Genomic DNA, 27,698 nt, shown 5'->3' on the forward strand with positions numbered 1-27,698 from the left:
TGCTCAATACGACCTTACCATCACCAATACCATCTTTCGCCAGAAGAACAAACTCAAGGGCTCATGGAGACACCCTCGCTCTAAACAATGGCATCTTATTGACTATGTCATTGTCAGAGCCAGGGATCAGCGCGACGTGAGCATCACAAAAGCCATGATAGATTCAGAGGCCTGCTGGACAGATCACCGCCTGATACGATCCACAATGTCCATCAGACTCAAGAGGAAGAGGAGACTGCAAAAGAAGTTGAGCCGGCCGAGACTAAATCTTGAGACCCTGAACCAAACTTCCGCCCTGCAGCTGTTTCAGACCTCTCTTGGAGAAAGCCTCAATCAGGAATACCCTGACGACATTGAAGAACACTGGAGCCTGCTCAAGTCTTCCATCCTTGATACCTGCAGTGCCACTCTTGGACACAAGCCCAGAAAGCATCAGGACTGGTTTGATGAGAATGACACAGAGATAGAACAGCTCATCTCCAAGAAAAGGGAAGCCTTTCGTGTCTGGCAAAATGACATCACCTGCAAAGCAAAGAGACAAGCTCACTCCAGAGCTAAGGCTGACGTCCAGAGCCGGGTCAGACAACTTAAAAACACCTGGTGGACTGAAAGGGCACTGGAAATCCAGAGTTTGGCAGACTCTGGTGACACCAGAGGCTTTTTCAGCGCTACTAAGGCTGTCTACGGGCCAAGCCATCGCGGCCAAAACCCCCTACGCTCTAAAGACGGGCAGGAGCTGTTGAAGGGCAATGAGCCCATAAACAACCGGTGGAGAGAGCACTTTCAGGAACTCCTCAACCGTGACAGCACAATTCAGCCAGATCTTCTCAGTCATATCCCTCAGAGACCCATCAGGGAAGACATGGGTGAACCTCCCACATTAGCAGAGGTCCAAGACGCCATCAGGAGCCTGAAGAACAACAAGGCCTCTGGGCCAGATGGGATCCCAGCCGAGGTCCTAAAGGAAGGTGGACCAGAGCTCCAGCGCCACCTCCATTCCCTCCTTTTGAAGGTCTGGGAAAAAGAAGTACTGCCCTCGGAGCACAGGGACGCTCTGATAGTTCCCATTTTCAAGAAAGGGGACAAAGCGGACTGTGGGAACTATCGGGGCATCTCGCTCCTTTCAACAGTTGGCAAAGTACTTGCTCGTGTTCTTGCCAATCGCCTACTGCCATTGTCTGAGGAGGTTCTCCCAGAATCGCAGTGCGGTTTTCGCCCATCTAGAGGCACTGCAGACATGATCTTTACAGCACGCCAACTCCAGGAGAAATGCCGTGAACATAAACAGCCTTTGTTCATGGCTTTTATAGACCTGACAAAGGCCTTTGACACGGTGGATCGCCAGACCCTCTGGAGCATCCTTCTGAGGTATGGTTGCCCAGATAAATACGTCAGAATACTGCGATTATTACATGACGGAATGACAGCCACAGTGCTCAACAACAGCTCTTTGACTGAGCCTTTCACTGTAGAGACAGGGGTCAAACAGGGATGCATCATTGCACCCACCCTGTTCTCTATCTTCATTGCCACCATACTCCATCTCATTGACAAAGAACTACCACACGGAATCCCAATTTGGTACAGAACTGATGGCAGGCTCTTCAACCTTAACAGGTTCAAAGCCAAAACCAAGATCAGAACCACCACGGTCATGGAGCTCCAGTATGCAGATGATAATGCCATTGTAGCACACTCTGCAGAAGACCTCCAGGGCATCCTGAACTCCTTTGCTAAGGCATACAGAGCCCTGGGTCTGACCGTGCACACCAAGAAGACCCAGGTGCTACATCAACCCCCACCCAACCAGCCATCTACTTTGCCCATCATAAATGTGGACAACACTGCACTTGAATATGTCCACCACTTCCCCTACCTCGGCAGCCTTCTCTCCTCCAAGGCGGACATTGACTCTGAGGTCAACCATCGCCTGAGCTATGCCAGTCGAGCGTATGCCAGACTCCGGAAAAGAGTCTTTGAAGACAGAGACCTCCGGGTTGACACCAAGCTCCTGGTTTACAAAGCTGTGGTTCTCCCCACCTTACTTTATGGGGCAGAATCATGGACAACCTACAGCAGGCACCTAAGAGCTCTTGAGCAACACCACCAGAGAACCTTGAGGAAAATACTCAGGATTAAATGGGAGGACAGACGCACAAACATCAGCATTTTGGAGGAAGCCAGGATACCGAGCATCACCACTTTAATAATGCAGCACCAACTCCGATGGACAGGACATCTCATCCGCATGGCTGACACCCGCCTCCCCAAACAGATGTTATACTCCCAGCTGGAGAGAGGTCCGCGAGCCCCGGGTGGGCAAAAGAAACGTTTCAAGGACAACCTCAAGACCAATCTCAAGAAATTCCAAATAACATCTCAGGACTGGGAGCGCATCGCCTTGAACAGGAACCTCTGGAGGGCAGCGGTGCAAGAAGGTGCAGCACATCACGAAAAGGAACTCCGCCGTGTCGCAGAAACCAAACGACAACTCCGTAAGGAAAGACAAAAACTGGCTCCAGCACACCCACAATCCATCACCACTTTCTCCTGCCCATACTGCACAAAAATATGTGGATCCCGGATCGGGCTCTACGCCCACCTGCGGACCCACAAGTAGACAACCCTGAGAAGAAGACTGTCATACTCGTCTCGAGTGACCGCCGATGATGATGATGACAGTACACAACACTCATCACATGACACATGCACCGAGAAAAAGCATGAAAGGTCGAGGGGTATGTGTTATGGAAAAGTGAATGGATTAAAAAAGAATGCTGTGGCAATTTTTTTCAAATTATTTTGCAAAAATTGTGATGACTGATTGTCCATTTTGGAGAGTTCTGTTCAAAAAGCTTAGCCTGGTTGTGTCGTTATGCTTTTGTTGTAATTGAAAGGGTTGGTTGGTTGGTTGGTTGGTTGGTTGGTTGGTTGGTTGGTTGGTTGGTTGGTTGGTTGGTTGGTTGGTTGGTTGGTTGGTTGGTTCGAGTGGGTTGGGTGGCTAGTTGGTTAAATATTAACTAAACCTATATTCTCTGTGGCCACGCCAGCCTTATTTCCGACCACCATGGACAAAACAGTTGTGTATTCAATGCGGTCGGTCTGGCTGGCTGGTGGTAGAATTTCATGATGAATCTTGTTGAATGTGCCGAGGATGATGGGTTTCTGGTTGAGAAGTTTTAACACAAGGCAGGAGAGCAGAGAGGACGGACGGCATGTGTGCGGAAAGGAGAGTGGGTGGGCTTTTTTTTCCTGCCCTTTGATAATCATTCTGTGCAATATTGTGATATTATTTTCTCACAGGTGACGGACAGCGGCCACCCTCCACTCTCCTCCATCTGTGTGGTCACCATCAACGTCACTGAGCAGAGCAAGTACCCACCCTCCGTGGTACCCCTGGAGGTCTTCATCACCAACGTGGGTGGATTTTTTGCCAAGCACCTCATCGGCCGGCTCCATGCCTCCGACCAGGACCCGCAGGATGTGCTGGCCTACACGCTAGTCTCCGAGGAGCCCGCCGGGCACCACTTCTCTATGGACAGGGCCACTGGTAAAATCTGGGTGGACAAAATCTTGGAGGAGAGTGCCTACGCACTCAACGTCAGCATAACAGATGGCAGATTCAGCATCTGGACATTGGTGAAAGTCCACGTCTGGGTGGCCACACAGAGGGCGCTGGACTCCGGATTGACATTGCGACTGCCCATGATTTCTTCTGAGGAGTTTCTGGCAGATCACTGGCGAGGCCTTCAGCGCAGCCTGGCTCAAGCTCTGACATTTCCACGGCAAGAGCTGCACCTTGCCAGCCTCCAGATGCTTCCTGACACCCAGGCTTTGGAGGTTCTGCTGGTGTGGAGGCCTCACAGTGGACTGGTCCAGTCGCTACCTACCAACAGACTAGCAGGTGATCCTTTGAATCTCCTATAATTGTGGTTTTCTTGGGGTACATCTGACATTCTTTCATGAACACAGAATTTTTAGCTTTGTCACACTCTTTTCTCATGTAAACTTGTCCAGGGAAGGCAAGACAACGAGCAAAATGATTCTGCTAATGTCTGTTTCATAAGGTGTATTTACACCTGTGCTGTTTGGTCCACTTTAAATGAATTCTGGTGTGGAACAACTGGTCCGAGACCCACTTTATGAGGTGGTCTTGCTCTAATAAAAGCATAAATATGAGCCGGAATCCAAAGTGTAGGATTCCATCTATTGGTTTGTGCTCTGTATGCTGCCTTGGTCATTAATATTAAATGGGATCACTAAAAGTTACATGCATGAACATTCATATATGTATAGCTCACTTGCAAAAAGTACTGCATGAATGCAAACTGCACCAAACAAACAAACAAACAAACAAACAAACAAACAAACAAACAAAAATGTGCATTTGGTCCAGCTCCGGACCAAACAAACAAAGCAAAGGCAAAGATGGGAAATCCAGGTCCAAACAGTACAAACCCTGCCAGTTTAGCTTCAATTACAGGTTTTTATACTCGATAAGCAGGTAAGATGCTCATTCTCTAGCTCGTTTACCTGCCTGAGTCGGAACCGCTATGGCTAAAGTCAAACTATGGCAGGGTTTGCAATTTATGGACCTGAATTCCTCATCGCTGAACAAAGGACCTTTCTGGTGTGAATACATCCTTACCAAAGATTAAACTGTTGAGTCATTATCTGTACTTTGAAAGGTTGCTAAAATAGCGAGCAAATCACAGAGACCCACCCTGTTCTATAATAATATCATTTGCTCCCATGTAGGCATCTTGTCAGACATCGAGGACTCTCTTGGCCTGGATGTTGTCCATTTAAGCTACAACGGCTGTCTGGGTACCGGATGTCCGCCACGGGGATGTAGAAACACTATCCACTTACCAGGAGACATGAACCACTTCAGCACCGCCAGACTGTCCTACATTACGCCGCAGCACCGCTGGGAAAGCGTCTGTCCCTGTAACGGTATGTCCATCAGTCGTGAGCCAAATTGTAAAGGATTCACAACATTCTCGGAGAGCTAAGGTTTTGGTGATTTCAAGACAATAAATAACAAAATCTCATCCCAAGTCATCAACATTGCTGTGTGAAAACAAATTACTTTTATTAAGTAACTGAAATCTGTTGTCTTTATTTTTAACACAAACACTCAAGTAGTTTGATCGTTCAGTGGAGGGTTGTTTGGTCGATTGGTTCATTGGTTTGTCGGCTGATCAGTCAGTTGGTCGGCTGCAAGATGTTGTAAACATAGTAAAAATAACATTAATAATAATGCGGGGTGGCAAAGCTTTGTCTTGCCCATCGTTGTATTTTGAGCTTCATAATGCCCCACACGTTTTCATTGGAGACAGGTCTGGACTGCAGGCAGGCCAGTCTAATAGTCACACCCTTGAACAAGAATAAAGCCATGCTGCTGTACCACCGTGCAGAATGTGGCTTGGCGTTGTCTTGAAGTCAGAATGTGCTGTACAAAGGGGCTTGGTGAAGGTGTGCCCTTTTCTTATAGGTTTGCCCACATAATTGAGGTAAAGATACAAGTTTATGTATGTTGATTTTCTGCCTCCAGTGTTTAGTAGATGTTCTCCATCAAATGCAAAAGTGGAACGTTAGGAACAGATTCATTTGATTGTTTGTTTCAAAAGCAGTTGACGGCCCAACCTTTATTCGTGAGATGTCTGCCGACCAGAAAAGCTGTTTCCGCCAACTAAATGTGGCAAATCCAGCAATAGTGCCGCTTATGGGGATGTTGATTTGTGTGGGCATTGCTGCAAAGATTAGCAGCGGTGCAAATGGAATAAACGTCAGCCGGAGGCTCCTCGGGATGGAACTTTGTTACCAGTTTGAAGGCACCACGTCACACCCAGTCTTTTATTCTACAGCAAGGAGAAGTAATCACCTTCTTTTATTACATCCACTGTTTCAAGGGTCTTTAATATTTAATTTGACACTCATAGCCAATGTTATAAAATAAGCACTGTTTCCACCCGACAGCTTTTGTTGCTGTTTATGATGCTCCTCAGATAATTCATCAATCACTGTAAACCAAACGCAAATGCACTTACTTTATGACAGTTATCATCCACCTGAATCCATTTACTTTGCGAGTGAGTGAGTAAGTGAGTGAGTGAGTGAGTGAGTGAGTGAGTGAGTGAGTGAGTGAGTGAGTGAGTGAGTGAGTGAGTGAGTGAGTGAGTGAGTGAGTGAGTGAGTGAGTGAGTGGGTGAGTTTGGGTGAGTGAGTGAGTGAGTGAGTGAGTGAGTGAGTGAGTGAGTGAGTGAGTGAGTGAGTGAGTGAGTGAGTGAGTGAGTGAGTGAGTGAGTGAGTGTCATTCGGTCAGTCAGTCAATCAGTGAGTCAGTCAGCAAGCGTGTGAGCAAGCGAGCGAGTCAAACAGTGAGTCAGTCAGTCAGCGAGTCAGTCAGTCAGCGAGTCAGTCTGTGAGTGAGTCAGTCAGCAAGTCAACCTGCAAGTCAGTCAGTAACATAGTCAGTCATGTTTCAAAACTAACATCCGATTACCATAAGAGACAAAGACTCTCCCAATATGACTTGTACTGTATCACGGTGTAACTGTTCAATGGATTCCCGTCGTATCCTTCAGTCTGCGGAGGCCCAAACGCAAGAGTTGCTTGGTTGGGCAATTCGTCAATTACTTATGCATATATTTCACAAGTTCAAGACATGATATAGAAGTGTAGTTCACTGGTAGTTGGTTAGATAGTAAAGCCATACGTGTGCATGTGTGTGTCGTTAAATTGAGGTCAACATGTAAAGTAGTTTTGTCGGCAAACTTCAAACATCAATCATTTGAAGTTGCATTCAATGATGACTTACATACTAGGTGACCATTTTGTTATTGTCGTACGTCATGTTTCGCTTGGACCCACTAGATTTTGATAATTATTTTCCTGCTCATGGATTGATTAAGAAAACAGACAATCATTACAAACTATCACACACGCAAATCGACTTGCTTGGACTTAATGCTCATATTCAGGCCAATGTGCGTCAGAGTGACTCATCCGCTCGCTCGTTTGTCGTCAGTGATGTTGACGTTCTGACTTGGAGCCGGCGGCGTTTTTGTCTTTCAGCTTTTATAGCAATCAAAAAGAGATCAAAGGCGCTTTCTGATGGTGTTTGAGCTCCTCCTTTCTTCCGTGGTGTCTGACAGGCACTAGATCAGAATTGATGCTCACTTTACGGGCTGTTTTATCTGCGCACGCTGCTGCCATCTTGAATGCCTGCAGGATCCATGGCACGCGCATTCGTTGCAACTAAAAGGGTTCCCACACAATTGATGTTAGCATCTGTTGAAGGTAGACATGTTGGAATGACTTCACGTCAGCCATTCAACAAATGTTTGAAACCCTATCCCTATCTTGAAACTCTAACCCTACAATGAAACCTGAATTTGAACTGCTAACTTTGTCATTAAACCCTTAAACATCGTTTAAAATTGTAATTTGCAACCCTAACATGGAAACACTGGTTTGAAACTTTAGTTTAAAATGCTAACGTAAAACCCTAATATTGAAAACCTAAATTACTGCCTAATCTAAATTAAAACCTAAAACCCTAACCCTATCTTAAAACGCTAATTTCACAACCTAACCCATATTTGAAGACTCAAAGTGAAACCCTAACCCAGGCTTGGCTGTCTAAAATCCTGCTTTGAAACCCTAACCGTAGGTAGCTTGAAAGACAGACCCTGGAAGAAATCCCGACTGTTAATTTGAAATGTGAACCCTTTATTGACTCCCAATTCTTGTCTTTAAACCCTCATTTCAAACTTTTATCCTCATTTGAAGACATAATTTGAAACACTAATCTCAGTCTTGAGGTCCTATTTTGAAACTATAATTTGAAACCCTAACACTGTTTTGAAACCCTACTTTAATTAACAACACTGGGTTGGAAACCAACCTCAAATCCTAACCTAATCTAAAATGCTAACCCTGACTTGAAATCCTAATTTCAAAACCTAATTTTTGTTTGCAAACCACATTTGAAACTCTAAACCAGGCTTGAAACCTTAAGATTGGTCTGAAAGCTGAGTTTGAAACCCTCATTTCACAAAAGTCAGTATGCCTGCAAAAGAGTGGGAAGCAGAATATTAATTTAATCTCAACCTCATCCATCGTTCAAATTGCAAAAACCCTCATTTATAAAGCAATGTATGGCAAACATCTTGGATTGCCTTGGTCTCAGTGCGTCTCTGCATTTGTGTCTCAGAATCTGCGCTGGGGTTCAGAGACGAAGCCTTCCTCAAGTACGTCCACGGCATGGACGAGGACCAGCAGGACTTCACCATCTCCCTGAGTTTTAGAACCTTCCAGCAAGATGGTCTCCTTATGCTGGCCAATGGTACCGACTGGGGAAGCTTGCAGGTAATTCAAGGCTTTCAAACTCCACCAAGCTTAGGTCTGTCATGAACAGACCCACAAAAAAAGTCTCAAAAAAGATCCCTGAAAAGATCCCGGAACGTTTTTGCTTCAACCAGACATTTTAGCCTCCTCTGGCTCTGTTGCAACTAGATTAAAAACAAACACCAAATTTGGTTGGCATTTCTGTCATAAAGAGACCCACAGAAATGTGTCACAAACCCATGCCTGAAAACACACTGAAATTCAGCAAATTCTGTTTGGTTGGGCCAGTTTAAGGTCATTTTTGCATTTATTCAGGGGTCCTTCAAAGACAAACATGCTGGTGAAGTTTGATGACTTCAGATTATGATTATTTTGTTTCATTTGAGGAATTTTAGGACATTATAGGATGTGACTTTACTTTTAGTCAGTGCACCTCAATAAGCCCTGCTTGCCTGCCACATGACGGCATTCCTCATACAAAGTATCTCGAGACTTTTGAAGACCATATAATGGGCAAAAGTAGGAAAAAAATGTATCTCTCACCGGAAGACGCTCCCGAGCTCGCAGAACAATGTGTGAGCACGGAACGGTTTGTATTGTACGCAGTGGCCATGAATAATTCTCTGAACAGATGAAGTGCCGCGTGATGCCGCCCCTCGCGGGGGCTCAACGCACCCTGGCAGAATGTTCAATCACCTTGATTCTGGAAAAAAAATCTTTCAAAAGATCACCTGATCCCAGAGCCTGCAGTGCCTCACTGCTGGGTGTTGGAAACACTTAAAGAAGGATTCTTAGGGAGCGCAATGGACTTCAGAGAGAATTTGTTAAGATGGTCATCTGTGGCCTTGCACCTTCGGTTTTGAGGGGAAGGTATTTTGAAAGGTTAAGGCAAAAACAACAGACTCGGGTTCACACCTATTTGTTTGGACATGATGGAAAAAATAAAAAATTAATGTATTTCCAGGAACATTTACACTAGCTGTTCCAAGCGTCTTAAACTGGATTGACAAAAGGGAACTGATGGATAGTGAAAAGGCTTTGTGTGAAAGGTAACAATGAGAAATGAGGGAATTTAATGATCCCCCTTAAATCTTACATCCATCTTCCACCGCTTATCCGGAGTCGGGTCGCAGGGGCAGCAGTTTCAACAGTGATGCCCAGACCTGTCCCTGGCCACTTTGCCCAGCTCATTCCGGGGGATCCCAAGGTGTTCTCAGGCCAGTTGAGAGACAGTCTTTCCAGCACATCCTGGGTTGCCCGGAACACCTCCCCAGGTAGGCGTCCAGGAGGTCTCCTGATGAGATGCCCGAGCCACCTCATCTGGCTCCTCTCTATGCGGAGGAGCAGCGGCTCGACTCCCACGTGTCCCTGCCGGATGACCGAGCTTCTCACCCTATCTCTAAGGGAGAGCCTGGATACCCTGCGGCAATAACTCATTTTGGCCGCTTGCATCAGGGATCTTGTTCTTTTGATCATGACCCCATAGCTCGTGCCCATAGGTGAGGGTGGGAACGTAGATCGACCGGTAAATTGAGAGCTTCGCCTATCGGCTCAGCTCTTTCTTCACCACGACAAATTTTTAACTACCTAAATTTCAGTCATAGTTTTAAAGTGTAAATACTGTAAACCACAAACTACAATCCAAACATTTTTGTTCACATTTCACATTACGATTTGATTTTAAAAAATGCAAACGAGGAGCACTTGTATACACAGCAAAGATTCTTCATTAGAACTTGAGTCTAAACTTAGCTCCTCCCCAATATACAGAGCTGGTCAGATTTCATGTCAGATTTATTATGATGTGCTTTATTGTGTTGTTTTCTTCACGGACTGGGCCTCATAAGTAACAGTGCACTTTTTTAAAATTCTGTGGCATAATATTTTATTTGAATATTGTTTTGTGGACCTACACATTACAGCTACAGCAGATTGAGCACAACTGATCTAATTGATATGATACCTTGGGATATGAGCAGTGTTCCCCTGACACTGCCCACTAATTGCTTACTGCTTTCACGCCCTCAGCACACATACGGTGCAACAAACCCCCCAAAAAGAATCATACCTGAACTATATTGGCATTTTGCGTTTCCATACCCGCCACATACAAAAAAAAATGAAAATTGTATTTGTCCCATGTGCCTTACAGAGCATGAAGAAAAATGTGTGCAAACATTCCATGGTGAAAGTGTGGGAGCATTTTCAGACAGGAATGTGCACCATCCTCCTGGAATCATTGTCACACGGACCACACGCTCCACCAAAGACGCCCACTGGGTTATTTTACCTAGTCTCGTGGCATATAGGCAGCTTCTTCCCAGTGATATATGTAAATGTTCCTTACTAATATATGATTCCACCTGTGCAGAGCTTGGTCTCTGATAACAAATGCAATGTCATTTAAACATATTTGCTCAGGAGATTTAAAAAAAAAATCACGGATGAAATTCCTCAAACATGATGTTGAATGACAACAAAAATAGTTGTGTTTAATAACACACCTTTGTACTTTTGATACGTGATAAAGGCCACCTTGACCTGCTTTTTTGATTTATTACAATGATCTGACATATTTAATTAGCTATATCAACGTTAAGTATAATCTAATCTTGATTGATTTTTTTTTTTTTTTATATTTACCGGGCAAAGTCCCAAAACTTTTTCATGAGGATTATTATCTAAAAAGTGAAGCATCTCAACATTTTTACAGCAATTAGTAATATTATTAATATCCAACATTTACTATAGTTTATAGTTTCAACCATTTTTACACTCACATTTTGTTGATAATAAGTGACACGTCACCTCATATTTTCTATTGGAAAACAGCAAACATTGATGCCACAATTGAATTATCATGTTTATTACAAAATTCTCATTTACTGACATTGATTTCTGGACAATTCAAATAAGTTTGGTCCAATTCAAACCACAAAGCTTTTAATCCTTGACCCAGTCCTAACTCATTTGTGGTAGACATACATACGTATATGTCCTCTATTTTGATATATAGGTGGTTTGATTTTTTTTTCTTGTGCATATACCTACTATGTACATCGTGTAACTTTGTATTATCTCATATTTTGGACAGATGTGGTGCTGGTTTGGCCAACATGTGCATATTGCTCACTGTGGTCTAAGGGATGCTCAAGGGGGTTGTGTTGAATCTTCAGACACATGGAAAATTAAAAGGAACATTGGATATGAGTGCCTTCGGGTTTTCAAGATATGCACCCTCATTAAGTTCGTTTGCCATCCACCAATCACCCCCACAGAAGAAAAACAAAGACGTACAATGTGCTAGGTAGAGCTGTGTATTATCCGTACATTTTCTGTAGTTGCAAGTTATTGGGCAAGCGAAACGTCATTACTGTCGGTTTGAATATGACGTATGAATACTGCTGGGTGCAATTTTTCTTATGCATATTTGAAATCCATTTCATTCATGTCCACACAGTGAGTGACTGTCATTTTGTTATGTTTTCTGAGCCACATGGGGGCGTCGGTTAGTACAAGCGAAGCTTTCCCAGAAGTGTAGTTGAGAACCTTGCTGTGCCAGTTAATAGGCATTCGCTGTCAAGATGGGGCTATGCATGCCAATGAGATCCTCCCCCACTGGCCTTTTTTATTACCGACGCGTACTAAGCAAATTCGATGAGGCCTTTATTTTTATTTCGTCATATATACATGTTCTTTATTACTGAAGAGCTGTGTGTGTGTTTGTGTATGTACATGTGTCTAAATAACACACAAGCGTTGTTCAACACCCACTCCACAAGAAGCTCCCACAGTGCAGTGTTGCTCGGGATCGTTGATTTATGAAGTTGCGAAGCCATGGAGCTTTTCCAGTCCCTCCGGAGCTTGGGGTTGGCTTGATGCCGCGTTGCACGTCGACTGGTGCTGATGCTGTAAATTCCCCGAGCGAGTCATCTTGAAATATCTGGCAGCAAAGATGACACCCAGTGATGTAAAATAGATTACAAGGCAAGGCCGCCTCTTGTCCTGCCGTCAGCACTTGTTCAGCACGTTTGCCACGATAAGGACGCCGCCGTACCCGGCAGCATCAAGTCCCGTTGTGCCCGCTCTGCCAACTGCCCTCCCACCAACCTCCACGTGTGCTTTTGCATGCACATTAAAGGAGTGTTGGTTATTTCTCAGATTCACCACTGCCGCTATGGCAGCTTTTTTTGTGACCACATGACCATATTGTTTGGATACCAAAAGATATTCGTGGCCTAATACAAAGATGGCTTCCTCTGAAGTTTTGATAACTGGCTTACATTTTTAAAACTGAATGGAAGGACCAGTACGTTTCTTTTACCATTTTGTCTATGTGTGGAGCATGCTAACACAAAAACAAGTACTGTTTATTAATCAATAAATATGAAATGACTTATCAGTGGTTTGTACCACATAACACTCTTTGTACCAAGTAAGTGATAAAAACTAACTAAAGTCATTGTCACCACTCATTGGTTACTATTTTGGTCTATTTGTGGCGTGCATCGTGGGCTTAAATCCCAAAGCTCAATTCGGGGCCCAGTACGTCCCCTGTAAATACAAGCAACGCATAAAAGGCGGGAGAAGATTTGTCTGTGGGAATTACGAGAGCAAACAGGCATCAATAAAACATCACAGGGGCTGCACTTGTCCTCTTTTGTTTTCTCTCTCTCTCTCTCTCTCTCTCTCTCTGCTTCTGTGATAAAAAGCGCTGAGTGAGCATAAATGATAAGAGGCGCACTGATGTGGAGCCAAAAGCTCATTTTGCATTTACGGGTAACGCAAACTCCTGTCTTGTCAATGTTTGTTTTCCTCCACGCCGACGCTAACACCCCAAGGTCAACACCATTCCACTCTGACTTGATGCTGCGTTGGCGTCATTTGAGTTCATAGTGGGATCAAGGCACTGGATTAGTCAAAATAAGCCAATTATTCATAAACGCACTGAGCTTTTCTCAAGAAAAGCGACACTGTCATCCAAATAAATTGCAAAGAACAAATGAAAGTTCAGAACCACCGTTAAATGTTTAAAATGTACCTTATTGTCATTACTTTTTCGTTTGCATATTATTATTAATATTGAATTATTATTAACATTGAACTAGAGTGCAAAATCATATTTTATTTCATGAAAAAAGAAATAAAGATACATTTCATGGGTAAAAATGAAGACACTAAAATTTAACTAAATAAAACAAAAAATTGATGTTAATAGTCAACTTTGAAAATGTCCATTAGGTTCTTTAAAAACTAACTCAACTTTCTGAAATATAAAAATGAAGATTATAAATCTTCTTTAATGTTTACACAATATTAAACTATATATTAAAAAAAATAGTGTTTCTAAAAATCAAGGTTTATAAATCACTGATGAGCAAGTTTTAAAACAATCAATGATCCGATCAAAAGATGGATGAATTTATCCAATCAATGTTGAGTCAACCTCCCTTGAATCTTACAGCGAATTGGGAAATGTCTTGTTTCTTGTGAGCGTGCAGACGTAAGGGGTGGTTTTGGAATTGTCCCTTAGCCAAATTAGCATATGCCATGGTGAGCGATGCGTAGTGTGTTCACCAAATTTAATTTGTAAAAATCAATCAATCAATCAATCAATCAATCAATCAATCAATAAATAAAGCATAAGCAATGATGTTGCTAAGACTGGCGTCACTTCAATTATTTGATATACTGGGATCTAGTCATTTTGGGCAGATAATTGAAGAAAAGCTAGATCAAAACTTTGGGAACGAAGAGTTTAAATAAATGTCTGGATTGGAAAGAAGATAGATCAGTGAAATTGTCTGTGTGAGTGCAGAGAGGCCCTGGGTGTAGCGAAGCAGGCCCCAAAATCTTAAAATTGGCTCGAGACAATTCATGTGAATTGACATGTGGTTTTCAATACACCTAAGGTATTTTTTTGTAAAGATCTAAGACTCAAAGACTCTGACTGACTTTAATCTTCCATCCTCAGGTGAATGGCGGTCATCTTCACTTCTCCTTCAGCTGTGGCATCCTGCCTCCCTCCCGCCTGGCCCTGGCCTCCCCTGCAGTGTCCGATGGCCGCTGGCACCAAGTCCTGCTGGAGGTGAACGCCGCGTCCTTGAGGCTTACTTTGGACCACCGAGCGCATGCCTCAACCAGCCTGGCGTCGCCGTGCCGCCTGATGCGCTCTGGCGGAGTCCTGCTCTTTGCTGGTTACCGATTCCATGGTTGCCTGGAGCACCTGGAGCTTAACGGGGAGCCGATTAGAGCGGGTGATGCGTCAGAATGGAGCGGTCTGGGAAGGAGGCGGGTGTTTGGAGTCTACGAGTGCTGCGCTAATGCGGGACCCTGTGACCGCAACCCATGCCAGAATGGCGGAGTCTGCCATGAGGACACCAGTGGAGGTGAGTGTGTGCGCTTGCACGCGCAGTTTTTTGAGAGGCTGCGACCGATTAATAGCATTTTTGTTCGTCTGGAGCACCTGGAGCTGGGGTTGGGTTTTATGTAAGTCGTTTATGACTTACATAAAACCCAATTTAACTTGTACCTCACGGCATAGGGCAATATTATCGGAGAACATATGTAGTAGTACACAGTACTGTATCTCAGACACCACTGTAGAGCCATTCATCATATACTGTAGTTCCATCCATCCATTTTCTGTACCGCTTTGTCCCCACGTGGGTCGCGGGCGTGCTGGAGCCTATCCCAGCAGTCATCGGGCAGTAGGTGGGGGACACCCTGAACCGGTTGCCAGCCAATTGCAGGGCACACAGAGACGAACAACCATCCGCACTCGCATTCACACCTAGGGGCAATTTGGAGTGCTCAATCGGCCTACCAAGTATGTTTTGGGAATGTGGGAGGAAACCAGAGTGCCCGGAGAAAACCCACGCGGGCACGGGGAGAACATGCAAACTCCACACAGGGAGGGCCGGAGGTGGAATCGAACCCGCGCCCTCCTAACTGGCCGGGTATGCTAACCAGTGCGCCACGGAGCCGCCTACTGTAGTTCCGTTTTTGCATATTATAAGTATGACAAGTATTGACAAAATTAAGGGTTTGCATGCACTTGTATCACCTTTTCATATGAAATATTGCCAAACTTTAGAGTGCTTTTCACTTGATGCCATGTTGGAAAAGTTCATCAACCAAAATATTCTTGTGTGTGATGTCATCGCTTATTTGCGACATAAGATTCAATAGGCACTTAGTTTCTTCTCCTCATTTGTGGTATAAAGCTTTGATGAAAGTCACGCGAGTGAATAATAATGACCTGTAATCCATATTCCATTCTGTCCTAACTTTCATGCTGAGCAACTGCCAGCCATTCAGCAATGTGTCCATCTCATTATATAAAAAGAACACAAAAACTGCACAGAAATAGACTCCAGGCAGACTCCATCCCATGCTGACCCTCATTAGCATTTTAGCTTATCACAAATTGGCGAGCATGAGGATTTTTCTTAGTAAAGATAGCAGCTCACCTCACTTTGCAATTTAGAACAGAGCCGATAAAGATCAGACCTGAAAGGCTTCACTTTGACACTGAGAGGTTTGTGTGTGTGTGTGTGTGTGTGTGTGTGTGTGTGTGTGTGTGTGTGTGTGTGTGTGTGTGTGTGTGTGTGTGTGTGTGTGTGTGTGTGTGTGTGTGTGTGTGTGTGTGTGTGTGTGTGTGTGTGTGTGTGTGCGTGCGTGCGTACTTGTGTACATGAAAAAATAATTTAACAGATTTCACTTATTGCGATAGTTTGCTGGTATTTATTAGAGAATATTACCACAATAAACAAGGGACACTAGTACTGTGTACTAATATTACAGCAGTCTTAAGTATCACAACTTAATGTAGTTTTACATTACTAGATTGAGTTTAGTATTATATTACTACATCCTAAAAAAAACTGCTGGGTTAACATTTGGAGCAACCCAGGAATTCTGCTCAATTTCACCCAACTTTGGGTGGTTTTGCAGAAATAAAAAAATGCAGTTGTTTTCTTACAAAAAACAGAGTCAGTCCAATTTCTAACCCAAATTGGGTTGTTTTTAACCCAGCATTTTTAAAGGTGTAATGCAGGGGTCATCTTCTTATTTTTTGTTTGTGTGCATGTGTTTTCATCCTATACAGAGTTGCGCTGCAGGTGTGCAGGCACATTCCACGGCTTGCGCTGCGAGCGAGATCACAACCCGTGCACCTCCCAGCCATGCACCCATGGTCGCGTGTGTGTGCCCAAGGAGCAAGGATACATTTGCAACTGCTCAATGGAAAATGCAGATGCACGGTAAGCTTTTTCCCCTCCTTCCTAACCCAAAACCCAGCGAGAAATCTGGGCAGTTTTGTGTCGAATGACTCTGAATGTGAGCAAATATCACCTGTACCAAGGCCAAACAATCTTAAATCTCGACACACCAATGTGATTGGGCTCGACTCCATTCCTCCAAGTGGCAGAAACGTAATGATCATTAATCATCAATAAAGTAATTGACCAGATGGGTGCCAACACACACACAAGATGTATACAATAACGGACTACATTTCCAACTTGCTCTGTAAGTAACCAACTAATTATCTGACTCACTAACTGGCCTAGTAAATAACTGTCTAATTCACTCATTAACTGATTAACTCACCAAAAAGAGTCGATTAATTCGCTCATTGACTTTTTAGCTCACAAACTAAATCACTCACTCATTCGGTGTTGACTGTCTCACAACAACTGACTGACTTACTAAAAAGACCCTAACCCAACTCACTGACTGTCTGATTAACCCACTAACTCACTCAATCACCAAATACATCATTGACTGACTAAGCCACCAACTAAGCAACTAACAAATTCATTTACTCACTCACAAAGTTGGTTTCCTAATTAATTCACCAACATATTCACTGACTCAGTGACTAAAGAAAAAATTTACTCACTCACCAATTTAAAGTATATTATGCACGTTAAATGGATGCCAACTGTCAAACACAGAAATATATTGTAGTTGACTAACTAACTAACTAACTAACTAACTAACTAACTAACTAACTAACTAATTAATTAACTAACTAGCCCTAACTAACCAACTAACTAACTGAGTGAACGATGGCTGTTGATACCAAGTTTTTCAACTAACAAACTTACAAATTAACTAACTTACAACAAAGTAATTACCTGACGTAGTCACCAGCTAATGAACATGCGAACTGGGTGCCAACCTTCACCCATTAAGTTGTTTTACTAACTCACTCATAATCTTATCACCTAATTCACTAGCTTACTCTCTAGCTCGTTAACCAATTCACTAGCTGACTAAGTAACTAACCAACCCAAACTAATGAACTTTCTGACAAAGTGGATGGCAACTGTCAAATAGTAAGCGTTTTCGCAAACAGACAAACTAAAAAGTGTACCTCACCGAGGGGAACGTGCTTGTGAAGGTAGCAAATGTTGGATCAATCAACGTTTTGATGAATGTGGGCACAAATCAGAGGGTTGTCTCTGTCATTAGCAACATTTAGCAACTTTCACCGTCAAAGATGGTTTTTGATAATAGGGAAATAAAAAAATGATGTGTACCTTATAACATTTTGCACAAAATATGATTGCTTACAGGTTGGTGAAGGCTGGCGCTTGTCTTCAAATTTCTCTTTCACAAACTTATTCACCGCTCTCTTTTGCTATATTTGTGTCCTTAAACTCATCCAAACAAGTATTTGTCACTCCTGGCATGATGATCAATATGAAGAAAGGCTGCTGATGTCTCACTGGGCAGCAAAGGCTTGTGTATGCTATGCATGAAAGCGTCGGAATATGCTGAAACCGTGGTTGCGAGCATTGTCAAATAAAAAAGAATAAGCCTTACAATGGCTTATGACTGTTTTGGAAACACTGTTAATGAAACAATTGATTTGCTAGGAAATCCCAATTAGATTGAATGAAACAAGAAATAAGTGTTGGTAAACATCTTTTACAAGCTTTTAAGAGCAGACATACTATTAGTTAGAAGCTGCCTCTCCTTTATTTAGGATCTACGTATGCTTAAAATATGTGCTCGTTATGCCATGTGTGTGTGTGTGTGGTTGTTTGTGTGTGTGTGTGTGCGTGTGTCTGTGTGTGCGTGCGCATGTGTCTTCTAAAATGAACTCGGCAACTCCTCTTTAGCGACGTGATCGGAATGGAGGTTGTCGACCTTTCCCCTCGGCAACCTCTCTGAACGCTTATGTTCTGCTTCTGCCGCATAATGACTTCTCTACGACTCGCTTACTTGTCGCAGAGAGGTTGAAAGGTCGGCAAGTGACCTGTAGCGGGGCGGACTAACCGACAACCTTGCTGAGACACCTCCTCTGGTGCTTAAAGTAAGAGTGGAAAAGGGATGACGTTCAACACAAACTCGCTGTCTGTTAAATTAGTCCATTAGTTGTAACAATGTGCAACACCATAATGCCTAATGTTCACTATGGCACACCCACAAAACATTGACTGGCCAATCACGTTTTAGATCATTTTATTTTTTTACACCGAAACAGGATTAGAATTTATTACATTTTGGGGTTTTTTTCAAATAAATAAAAAGATAAAAATTATTGATGCAGTTTAATATGATTTTTATTTTTATTTTATTTCTCTTATGCCTCAAATTATTTGAGATTAAACTAAACTGCATTACATTTCATCGAATTTTATTTTACATATATTTCTAACCTTTATGTTTGTGTAAGTATCCAAAATCAACTCACATGACCCTGCTCATGGTAAGAATTAATGTGATTAAAAATAATTTTTTAATATCATTCAATATAATTTTATTCTATTTTAGTTTTATTATCAGTCAGATTAGTGATGGGCTGACTCCTTGATAGTCAGCTAGCTAGTCAGTCAGTCAGTCAGTCAGTCAGTCAGTCTGTTAGTTAGTCAGTCTGTTAGTTAGTTAGTTCGTTAGTTAGTTAGTAGAGGTTGACACTTTGCCAAATTTTGGCGGTCTAACCACCCTTTCGTCCTTTTCTGTCCGCTTTTATTCATAAAATAATAAACCCTCTATCTCTGTCCATCCTTGTCATTTTAAATCCTTTCGTCACGTGTCTGTCCCTGCGTCAATTGTCAGTTTGTAAAAAAAGGCAGACGGAAACCCCAATATTATTAAAATGGTGGAGTGCATATAGCAGAGTATCGACACCATATGGTGGCCGCCAAAGGGCTTTACAAAGCCTCATTTTCACTTACGTTATCCATTCCTACTTGCCACCGAGCCGAAGGAGTACTCAAGGGAGACGTTACTCCAAGGAGGGAGTTACTGATGGGGTCATGGACTCAATATTCTCACGTTTGTTCATATGCGCTTCTGGCTCACACTCGCACACACTCTACTACAGTAATCCCTCACCAATTTTTGCGAATGAGCAACTTTGCAGGTTCATAAGTGACAGGAGAACGGTGTTTAAATACACGCTGATAGCGCGGGGTGTGCCTCTGAGCAATGTGCGTCACTGCGGACGTGACTGAGTTCACACACCGATGCAGGGTCAGTCAGTCAGTTACAATATCAAGTTTGTTCTTTTATTTGCTGTATAGGTACAATGCATGCACAGAACAGTGTGGGAATGGTTCTTAAGGGAATGGGAAAGGTTTATGTCGCGCAAAAGTATTAGGGAGGGTTTAAAAAGGTTCTGCAACGCACCTCCCGCAAAAAAACTGTACGTCCATTTACATCCACCTTCGTTCTCCAGAGCACTTCTTAGCATACGCTCATCACACATGCAGTACTGTCCGTCGCAATACCAGCAACACTTATTTTCATTTGCAACCCCAAAATACCAAAAGGTTTTACGTTTAAAATGACTTCCTTTAACCAGGATCGTGCTCTGCATTCTAGCCAAGTGCAGGATGAAATCCACATCGGTTATTGCGGTGTGATGCAAAATCAGCGGACATCCAAAAAAATACTCTATCTGGGGCAAACAGCTTTCATTTTTAAAGCGCTGGATAATGGATCAGTTGATGGATGGATGGATGGATGGATGGATGGATGGATGGATGGATGGATGGATGGATGGATGGATGGATGGATGGATGGATGGATGGATGGATGGATGGATGGATGGATGGAGGGAGGGCGGGAGGGAGGGAGGGTTAGATGATTTTGTATGATTGTTTATTCATACATTCATTCAGTCAGTCAGCCATTCATTCATTCATGTATTTGTTTGTTTATTGATTTATTCATTTATTGCAAAAAGGTTATTCTCAGGAAATTACAGTAGTCTAATAGTAATTCAGTTGTTTGTTTGATTAATTTGTTGACCCATTAGTTGAACGGCCTCATCAACATGTGGACAAACATGCAAAATGTTTACAGAGCACACAAACTAACCGTGGTCAATGGACCCCATGCTGCTTCATTCACCCATGATATTTAACTATGTGATCAGTGAATATTTGATGTTGTCAACATGCAAAGAAGCATTCCTGCAGAATCCTGCCACGATTCATAGCGTCAGAGCCTCATTACAATGCGCCGTCACATGCCTGCATACCGGAGCGCGTACCTCGGGTTGGCACATGCACGAGATTGGTAGCTGAAGCGAGGCGCACACATGAAGCAAGTGGGAGGGACATTTACATATTGCTTCTTTTGTTCATTGTAATAACGCAGCGGCAGGGAAGCTGCAGCAGAGAATGGTGTAAATGGAGGAAACACACACACAGGACTCATTATTATTGTAATTATCAGCATCATTTTTATCATTATCAGTTTTTGCCAGTTTGTTGATTTATTGTGTGAAGGCGAAGGCCTTCACACATATGTTATTCTACTCCATTCACTTTATTATTATTATTATTATTATTATTATTCTATTTTATTCTCCGCGATTTCTGTCCTTCTTCTTCTTCCACACAATTCAACCCATTCACTCCATTCCACTTTTCACTCATTCCAACTATTCCCGAGATGAGCGCTTCCATTTTTGGTATTCCGAAAATTCTCCGATTCCGCAAAATTCCCAAATTCCCGACAAATTTTTCCCCATTCATTCTCAATGGCACATTCAACGTTTCACATTCACGTCATTCCAGTTTCACATTCACGTCATTCCAGTTTCAAATTCACGTCATTCAGCACATTCACATCACATTGGGAAAGATTCTCAACATTCCCCAAATTCCCACTTCCCAAAAATTCCGCCAAATTCCCCAAAATTCCCCAAAATTCCGTTTTTCACCTCTAAATTCCACGTTTTTCAACCGATTCAACCCATTCCAGTTTTCAACTCTTCATATTCTTCCACGCTATTCCCCAAATTCCCACTTCCCAAAAATTCCGCATTTTCAAATTTGAAATTCCACCAAATTCGACCAAATTCCACTAAATTCCCCAAAATTCCGTTATTCACCTCTTAATTCCACGTTTTTCAACCGATTCAACCCATTCCAGTTTTCAACTCTTCATATTCTTCCACGCTATTCCCCAAATTCCCACTTCCCAAAAATTCCGCATTTTCAAATTTGAAATTCCACCAAATTCCACCAAATTCCCCAAAATTCCGTTTTTCACCTCTAAATTCCACGTTTTTCAACCCATTCAACCCATTCCAGCTTTCAACTCTTCATATTCTTCCACGCTATTCCCCAAATTCCCACTTCCCAAAAATTCCGCATTTTCAAATTTGAAATTCCACCAAATTCCACCAAATTCCACCAAATTCCACCAAATTCCACTAAATTCCACCAAATTCACCCAAATTCCGTTTTTCACCTCTAAATTCCACGTTTTTCAACGGATTCAACCCATTCCAACTTTATTCACCTCATGCTTCCCATATTCACCCCCTTGACCCCCACTTCCACTATGTGGCGGCCATCTTGGATTGACCCTAGTGACCCCAATGAGCCCTGATTGGACCGGAAGTGACCCCAGGGACCCCGGAAGTGACCCCAAATAGACCGGAAGTGACCCCCAATGAACCGGAAGTGACCTCAGGCAAACCGGAAGTGACCTCAGGCAAACCGGAAGTGACCCTAAATAAACCGGAAGTGACCTCAGGCAAACCGGAAGTGACCCCAGGTAAACCGGAAGTGACCCAAATAAACAGGAAGTGACCTCAGGTAAACCGGAAGTGACCCAAATAAACCGGAAATGACCAAAATAAAACCAGAAGTGACCCAAAAAATATTCAGCTTCTTCGCCTTCACACGCAATTTCTCCAGAAATTGCAAATTCTAGTTATTATTATTATTATTATTATTTTGTGATGTGGTGACGACAGCAATTCTCCAGTGTGTGTAGCTGATTTGGGTTTAGCTGGGTAGATTGTTTTTGATGCTTGAAAAAACTGAATGTCCAGATGAGTGTTTCACCATTTGGAATGCAATGTTGTATGCTATCAATCATAAGAAAGCAAACAAACAGCCACCTTCTCAAACAAATCCAAGGTTAAATGAATTCCCAGCCGAAAACTCTCGCTGATAGGGCTGGCTGGCACTTCCTTAAGAGTAAAAGATGGGTAGGGATCACACAGAATAACATAAGTGTCTCCTTTGATTTGTTCCAACCTTTGTCTGAAACCCTAACCCTACTTTAAAAATCTTACCTAACTGTGGCTTGAGACCCTTCTCTGAAACCCTGACCTGAAGTCTTAAGTTTGTAGTCAAAGGCCCAATTGAAAGCACAACTATTTGTTTAAATACCTTCACTTACATTTAAACCTGACCTCTGGATAAGTGTTTTTTGTTGGTCACTACATTTTGCACATCCAAAGATGTGCTTGCATTACATTTAGAAAGAAACCAAGCTTAAGGTGGACTGAGCCCACATATTTTATGCCCTGTCCTTCCTGTGGCGCAGGTGTCACAACGGTGAGGACGTTTGTTTTCCCAATCCATGTCCCAGCGGTTTCCTCTGCCAAGTTTCCTTTGGATCCTTCCACTGCGACCCTCTACCGCAGGTCAGTCCTCAGTCAGGTCCTTTTGTAGATGAGCTGGCTTGACCGTGGTGGATTGTCTGTTCCAGGTGTCTCCGGTGGTGGGCTACGTGGAGATGATTGAGATTGGCGCCAGCGTGCTGGGCCTTCTGCTGCTAGTGGGCATATTTGTTTGCATACGCAAGCGCTACGTCCAACAGAAAAAGGACAAGAATACGAAGAACGACTCCAACGGGTAATGTCACTCTGTTCTTTGTCATTTCTGGTCCTGTTTTGTTGTTGTTTTTATTTGATTTTATGCCAACAGCCAACATTTTAGGAGGGAAAACATGCTGACCCACTTACAGCTACTATTACATATATTTGGGAACAGATTAGTTAGTTAGTTAGTTAGTTAGTTAGTTAGTTAGTTAGTTAGTTAGTTAGTTAGTTAGTTAGTTAGTTAGTTAGTTAGTTAGTTAGTTAGTTAGTTAGCTTGCTTGCTTGCTTGCTTGGTTACTTATCAAATGGTTGTCTTGTTTTTCAATTAGCTATAGTCGGTTGATTTTAATCAGAAGCTAGTTAGCTGTTTACAAAAATAAAAGAGAGCGATTCTGACATAAAATTATGTCCTATCAGTTACACGGCGTCCACATTGTGCAAGAGCCCGAAAGCTTGTGATCAGAACGGCGGCCATATGGAGCTCAGCTGCATGACATCGCCTGCCAACGACCTTGACCACTCCCCCTTTCGCTCACTGCGTCCTCGCAGCCAAGCGCCCACCGACAAGTCCCATGGACCGGTGGTCTGCAGCGTGGCTCCCAACCTGCCCGTCAGACCCCCGTCCAGCTCTGACAACGACTCGGTCAAGAAGACTCACTGGGACCTCGACTATGAAGGTGCGTATGCGTGCTTGTGCGGTGTATGTGTGTACGCCTCTATTTTGGCATGAAAAACCACATACATGTATCATTTCATGACAAAAAAATATTACAGCTACAAACACACTGCCTTTTAAAGAACAAAGACCAAAAACTGAGCTCATAAAAAAATGGGGGATTGGGGGATGAAGTTTGATTCTAGAGGATTGTGCCAAGCACCCATCGTCAAACACGAGGTTTGGACACAAATTATGTTCTGTGACTACGACACACAATTCAAAATCTGAATTGCAGGCAAGGTCAGCAGCTGCGCGCCGTGCAGGAAATGCAAATGCCAATGCTTTATTTACGTAATGCACTATAGTTTATGCACTATTTATGAGGCCTTCAAACACTTTGGAAGATGCAACTGACACTGGACACTTTCTACAATAACACACAAACACCAAACAAGCACTTTTCTGAAGAGACTCTGCACAACTACCCGAAACCAAACCAGCACATAATTTCAACCGGATATCGTGGGAATCTGTGAAAATGTCACTTTAATAATAGAAAGAATAACAATCAAATATCCCCTAAAGGCAAGGCGCTTTTACTAATACAACACGTCATACACAAGTCAACTTGATGTTCTTCCCACAAGCAAAAACACTTGACTCAAGTCAGCCTCAAGTTGGCATTTTTAGGACTTGAAAAGACTTGACTTTGACTTGCAAAACTGTTTGATATGTATGTGTGCTTTGTCTTCAGTTTATCCGGCTGATCCCGACTATTTCGGACGTCCCATTGCCGCTGCCCAAGACTTCCCTCAATTTGACATTGTGGAAGACGTCTACTCGACGTCAGACTCGCGGCGAAACTCTCGCTTCAGTGGCTTCCCATTCCCGCTTGAGCGCTCGGATCGCCGCGCTCCACTACCGCCCTGTTACAGCAACCAGAACCTGGACCACTTTTTGGACGCCGACGGCATCCCCCTTCCGCGATCCCGATGTCCTGACGCGTACACATCCACCAGCTACTACCCGGCGAAGCATGCGGGCAGCCTGGATGGGCACGTGGCGCCGGGTTACAAACGGCTCAGCGTGCGGCTCAGCGTGGCCGGTTCGTCCTGCACCGAGCAGGCAGCGGTGCCGCCCAACGTCGCCGAACCGCAGACACGCCCCGGCGGGTCCGACCTACGCAGTTGCGACAGCGCCAGCATGCTGGAGAGCGACTTTGGAAGCTGTGAGGAAGTCATGTTTTAAGATGCAGCCAGGCTGACCAACTGTGCGATATCCCGGCAGGTTGCGTAAGAACCCCGATGTTTCATTTTGAAACAACCTTTTCTTTGTTGGAGCTCACCGTTCAATGTCTTGTCAAAACTGACAATAAGTAGATGCTGCAAAGGAGCGAACACTAAGAAAGTGGACACTGACAGGAATTTGAAACTGACAGGAACTCCACACAAATCACAAACTGATGGGAAATAACAGGAAGTGGACGTGATGGGAAATTGATGCTGACAAGAAGTGGAAACTGACAGAAAGCTGATACATACAGGAACTGGAAGTTAAAACTGAATGACATAAGTGTTCTAAGATCGTAAGATCGTTCTAAATGCTTCGTCCATCATGTCATCAACATTTCAAAGAAAGAGGCCGGATCCTCTGAACAAGGAACAAAATGAATGCCGAAAAGTTTTTCAAATGAAGTGTTACAGTTGTCAGGCTTATTATTGTGAAAATCCCAGATGCACCTCCTAGTCACATACTAACCCTAACCCTGAACATAGCGTAATAATGTCAAAATAAGAGCATCCATTTTCTTAGCACGTACTTTTTTAAGGTTTATTTCTGCTCTTATTAGTCAGACTGAAATAGAAGATTGATCTTTTGGTTTCAAATTCTAGATGTACTTCTTGGTCACATAACTATTGAAATGTAACTGAATTTCCACAGTGCCAAAAAGTGGGCATCAACTCAATTTTATTGTTGCAATTTCCCTGCAATTGCTTTTACATTGACAGCCTTAAATTGGGCCTCAAATCTGACAATACTGAAAATGCTGCCACAATTTCTAAATAAGCGCCAACATTTATACACGTTCACTACCTTCTACTTTTTTACCCTTCATTTCTTCTTCCATTAGTCTGACCGACTCAGGAAAAAAATGACTCATTCTTTTATTTTGAAATATGTGCACCTCCACTGTTTCATGAATTTTCAAAACAAGAGTGCCAAATGGTGAGCATTAGCTCACCTTGCCGTACTATGGACTTCAAAATAAAAGGTCCTTTTCCCCCTTACATCAACATTGTTTTAGCACTTCTTTTGGATGGAAACGTGTTTTGCGACAATGTGAAATGTTTTGTGTATAAATGTGTATTGTTCATATTGTTGTGTTGAAGTGTGATGTGCAGTTGTGTTGAATGTTTATTTTGTTCCAATCAAATGTCACATAGTTTATTTTTTTAACGTTTATTCGCTGTGAGATTTTATTGTGATGCCATCTTTAATGTATACATCAAATCTGAATCTCAAAATAAAGACATTACATCAGGCAAAGTAGACTCAATCGTGTTTAAGCTTGATCATCAATCCTCAAAACTTCAATATTTTCCCAATAAATAAATCAAATTCTTTGAAGAAAACCAGTGAGCGTTTCTTACGATTACGTTCTTAAGAATTTGTTAAACGCAAAGAACAACTTCATTTGGCTCTGAGAGAACTTTCACAAGGATGCTTTTCTCATTGATGCTCGTAATAAAAATCGAACAAAAAATGGCATGTTTGCAGTCTAACTATTTAATGAATGCTAGAAAGACCAAGACACGCCGCAGAGACCTTCTCTGCCTCTCCTGCGCTAGCATTTGAGAAGTGGTAATGAGCCAAACTGCCAGCAGAAGGTAGTAATACACCATTTTAGATTGTAATGGGAGGGGGACATTCTTAACAAGAGATGGGAAATCCAGATGGGATATGGGAAATCAAGGTCCTGAAAATAAAAACTCTGCCACAGTTTGCATTTGGTCACAGGTAAATGAGCTTGTTTGAGCTGTCTGACAGACTTTTATTCTATAGGTGCCATGAGAAGTGTTTCTTAAATCTCTATGCGTGTGGGGGGCAGGAGTTGCAAATTGCAGGTTTAATTATTGAGCAAACTTGGCTAGCACCTCATCTGGAACTCGAGACAGAAACCTTGTCATCTACAGACTCCACACACACGCAGCCAATTGGAAAGGGGAAAGCGGGAGATGACAGCTTTTCACTGATTGGAATGTATTCACTGACTGAAGGACTGATTTATCTTAAAAGAGCTTTCCACAGCAAATTATTGGCAAATACTACATGATTATTGATTATCCTTTAGCACAATAGTGGTATCATTATTTATTTATTTTTAAATATTAATTATATGGGTAAAAATCACAATCTTACAAGAGAACCAAAGTGAATCCAATTATATGCGTAAAATATATTTTATCATCAATTTTTTTTTTTGTTCAAGGAAAAACTGCAGACACACACACCTGGCAGAAGTTCCTGTAAATAACTTTAGAAATGTGTGTTGCCCCACTGTTGCAGTTTCACATTGATGAAGCGTGCGTGTGCGTG

The 27,698-nt window shown here is 42.8% G+C and overlaps 1 protein-coding gene across 3 annotated transcripts in view; it reads left to right on the forward strand.

The window, feature by feature from the left end:
- The window catches only part of fat2 (FAT atypical cadherin 2), an 87,089-nt gene extending 60,436 nt beyond the window's left edge, over window positions 1-26,653 (forward strand). For 2 of the 3 annotated variants that reach the window (XM_085937091.1, XM_085937110.1), the window contains exons 20-28: window positions 3,304-3,904; window positions 4,759-4,956; window positions 8,222-8,376; window positions 14,330-14,744; window positions 16,466-16,619; window positions 23,167-23,266; window positions 23,332-23,477; window positions 23,861-24,120; window positions 24,856-26,653. In XM_085937091.1, coding sequence (XP_085793217.1) covers window positions 3,304-3,904; window positions 4,759-4,956; window positions 8,222-8,376; window positions 14,330-14,744; window positions 16,466-16,619; window positions 23,167-23,266; window positions 23,332-23,477; window positions 23,861-24,120; window positions 24,856-25,349 — 2,523 coding nt within the window. In that variant the 3' untranslated portion in view covers window positions 25,350-26,653. The remainder of the gene's footprint in view (window positions 1-3,303; window positions 3,905-4,758; window positions 4,957-8,221; window positions 8,377-14,329; window positions 14,745-16,465; window positions 16,620-23,166; window positions 23,267-23,331; window positions 23,478-23,860; window positions 24,121-24,855) is intronic. The other variant, XM_085937101.1, reaches the window with a different exon arrangement.
- The last annotated feature ends 1,045 nt before the right edge of the window (window positions 26,654-27,698 follow it).

The sequence above is a fragment of the Syngnathus leptorhynchus genome, chromosome 2 (assembly GCF_054491065.1).
Source record: "Syngnathus leptorhynchus isolate UIUO chromosome 2, UIUO_Slep, whole genome shotgun sequence".
NCBI classification, from domain to species: Eukaryota; Metazoa; Chordata; class Actinopteri; order Syngnathiformes; family Syngnathidae; genus Syngnathus; species Syngnathus leptorhynchus.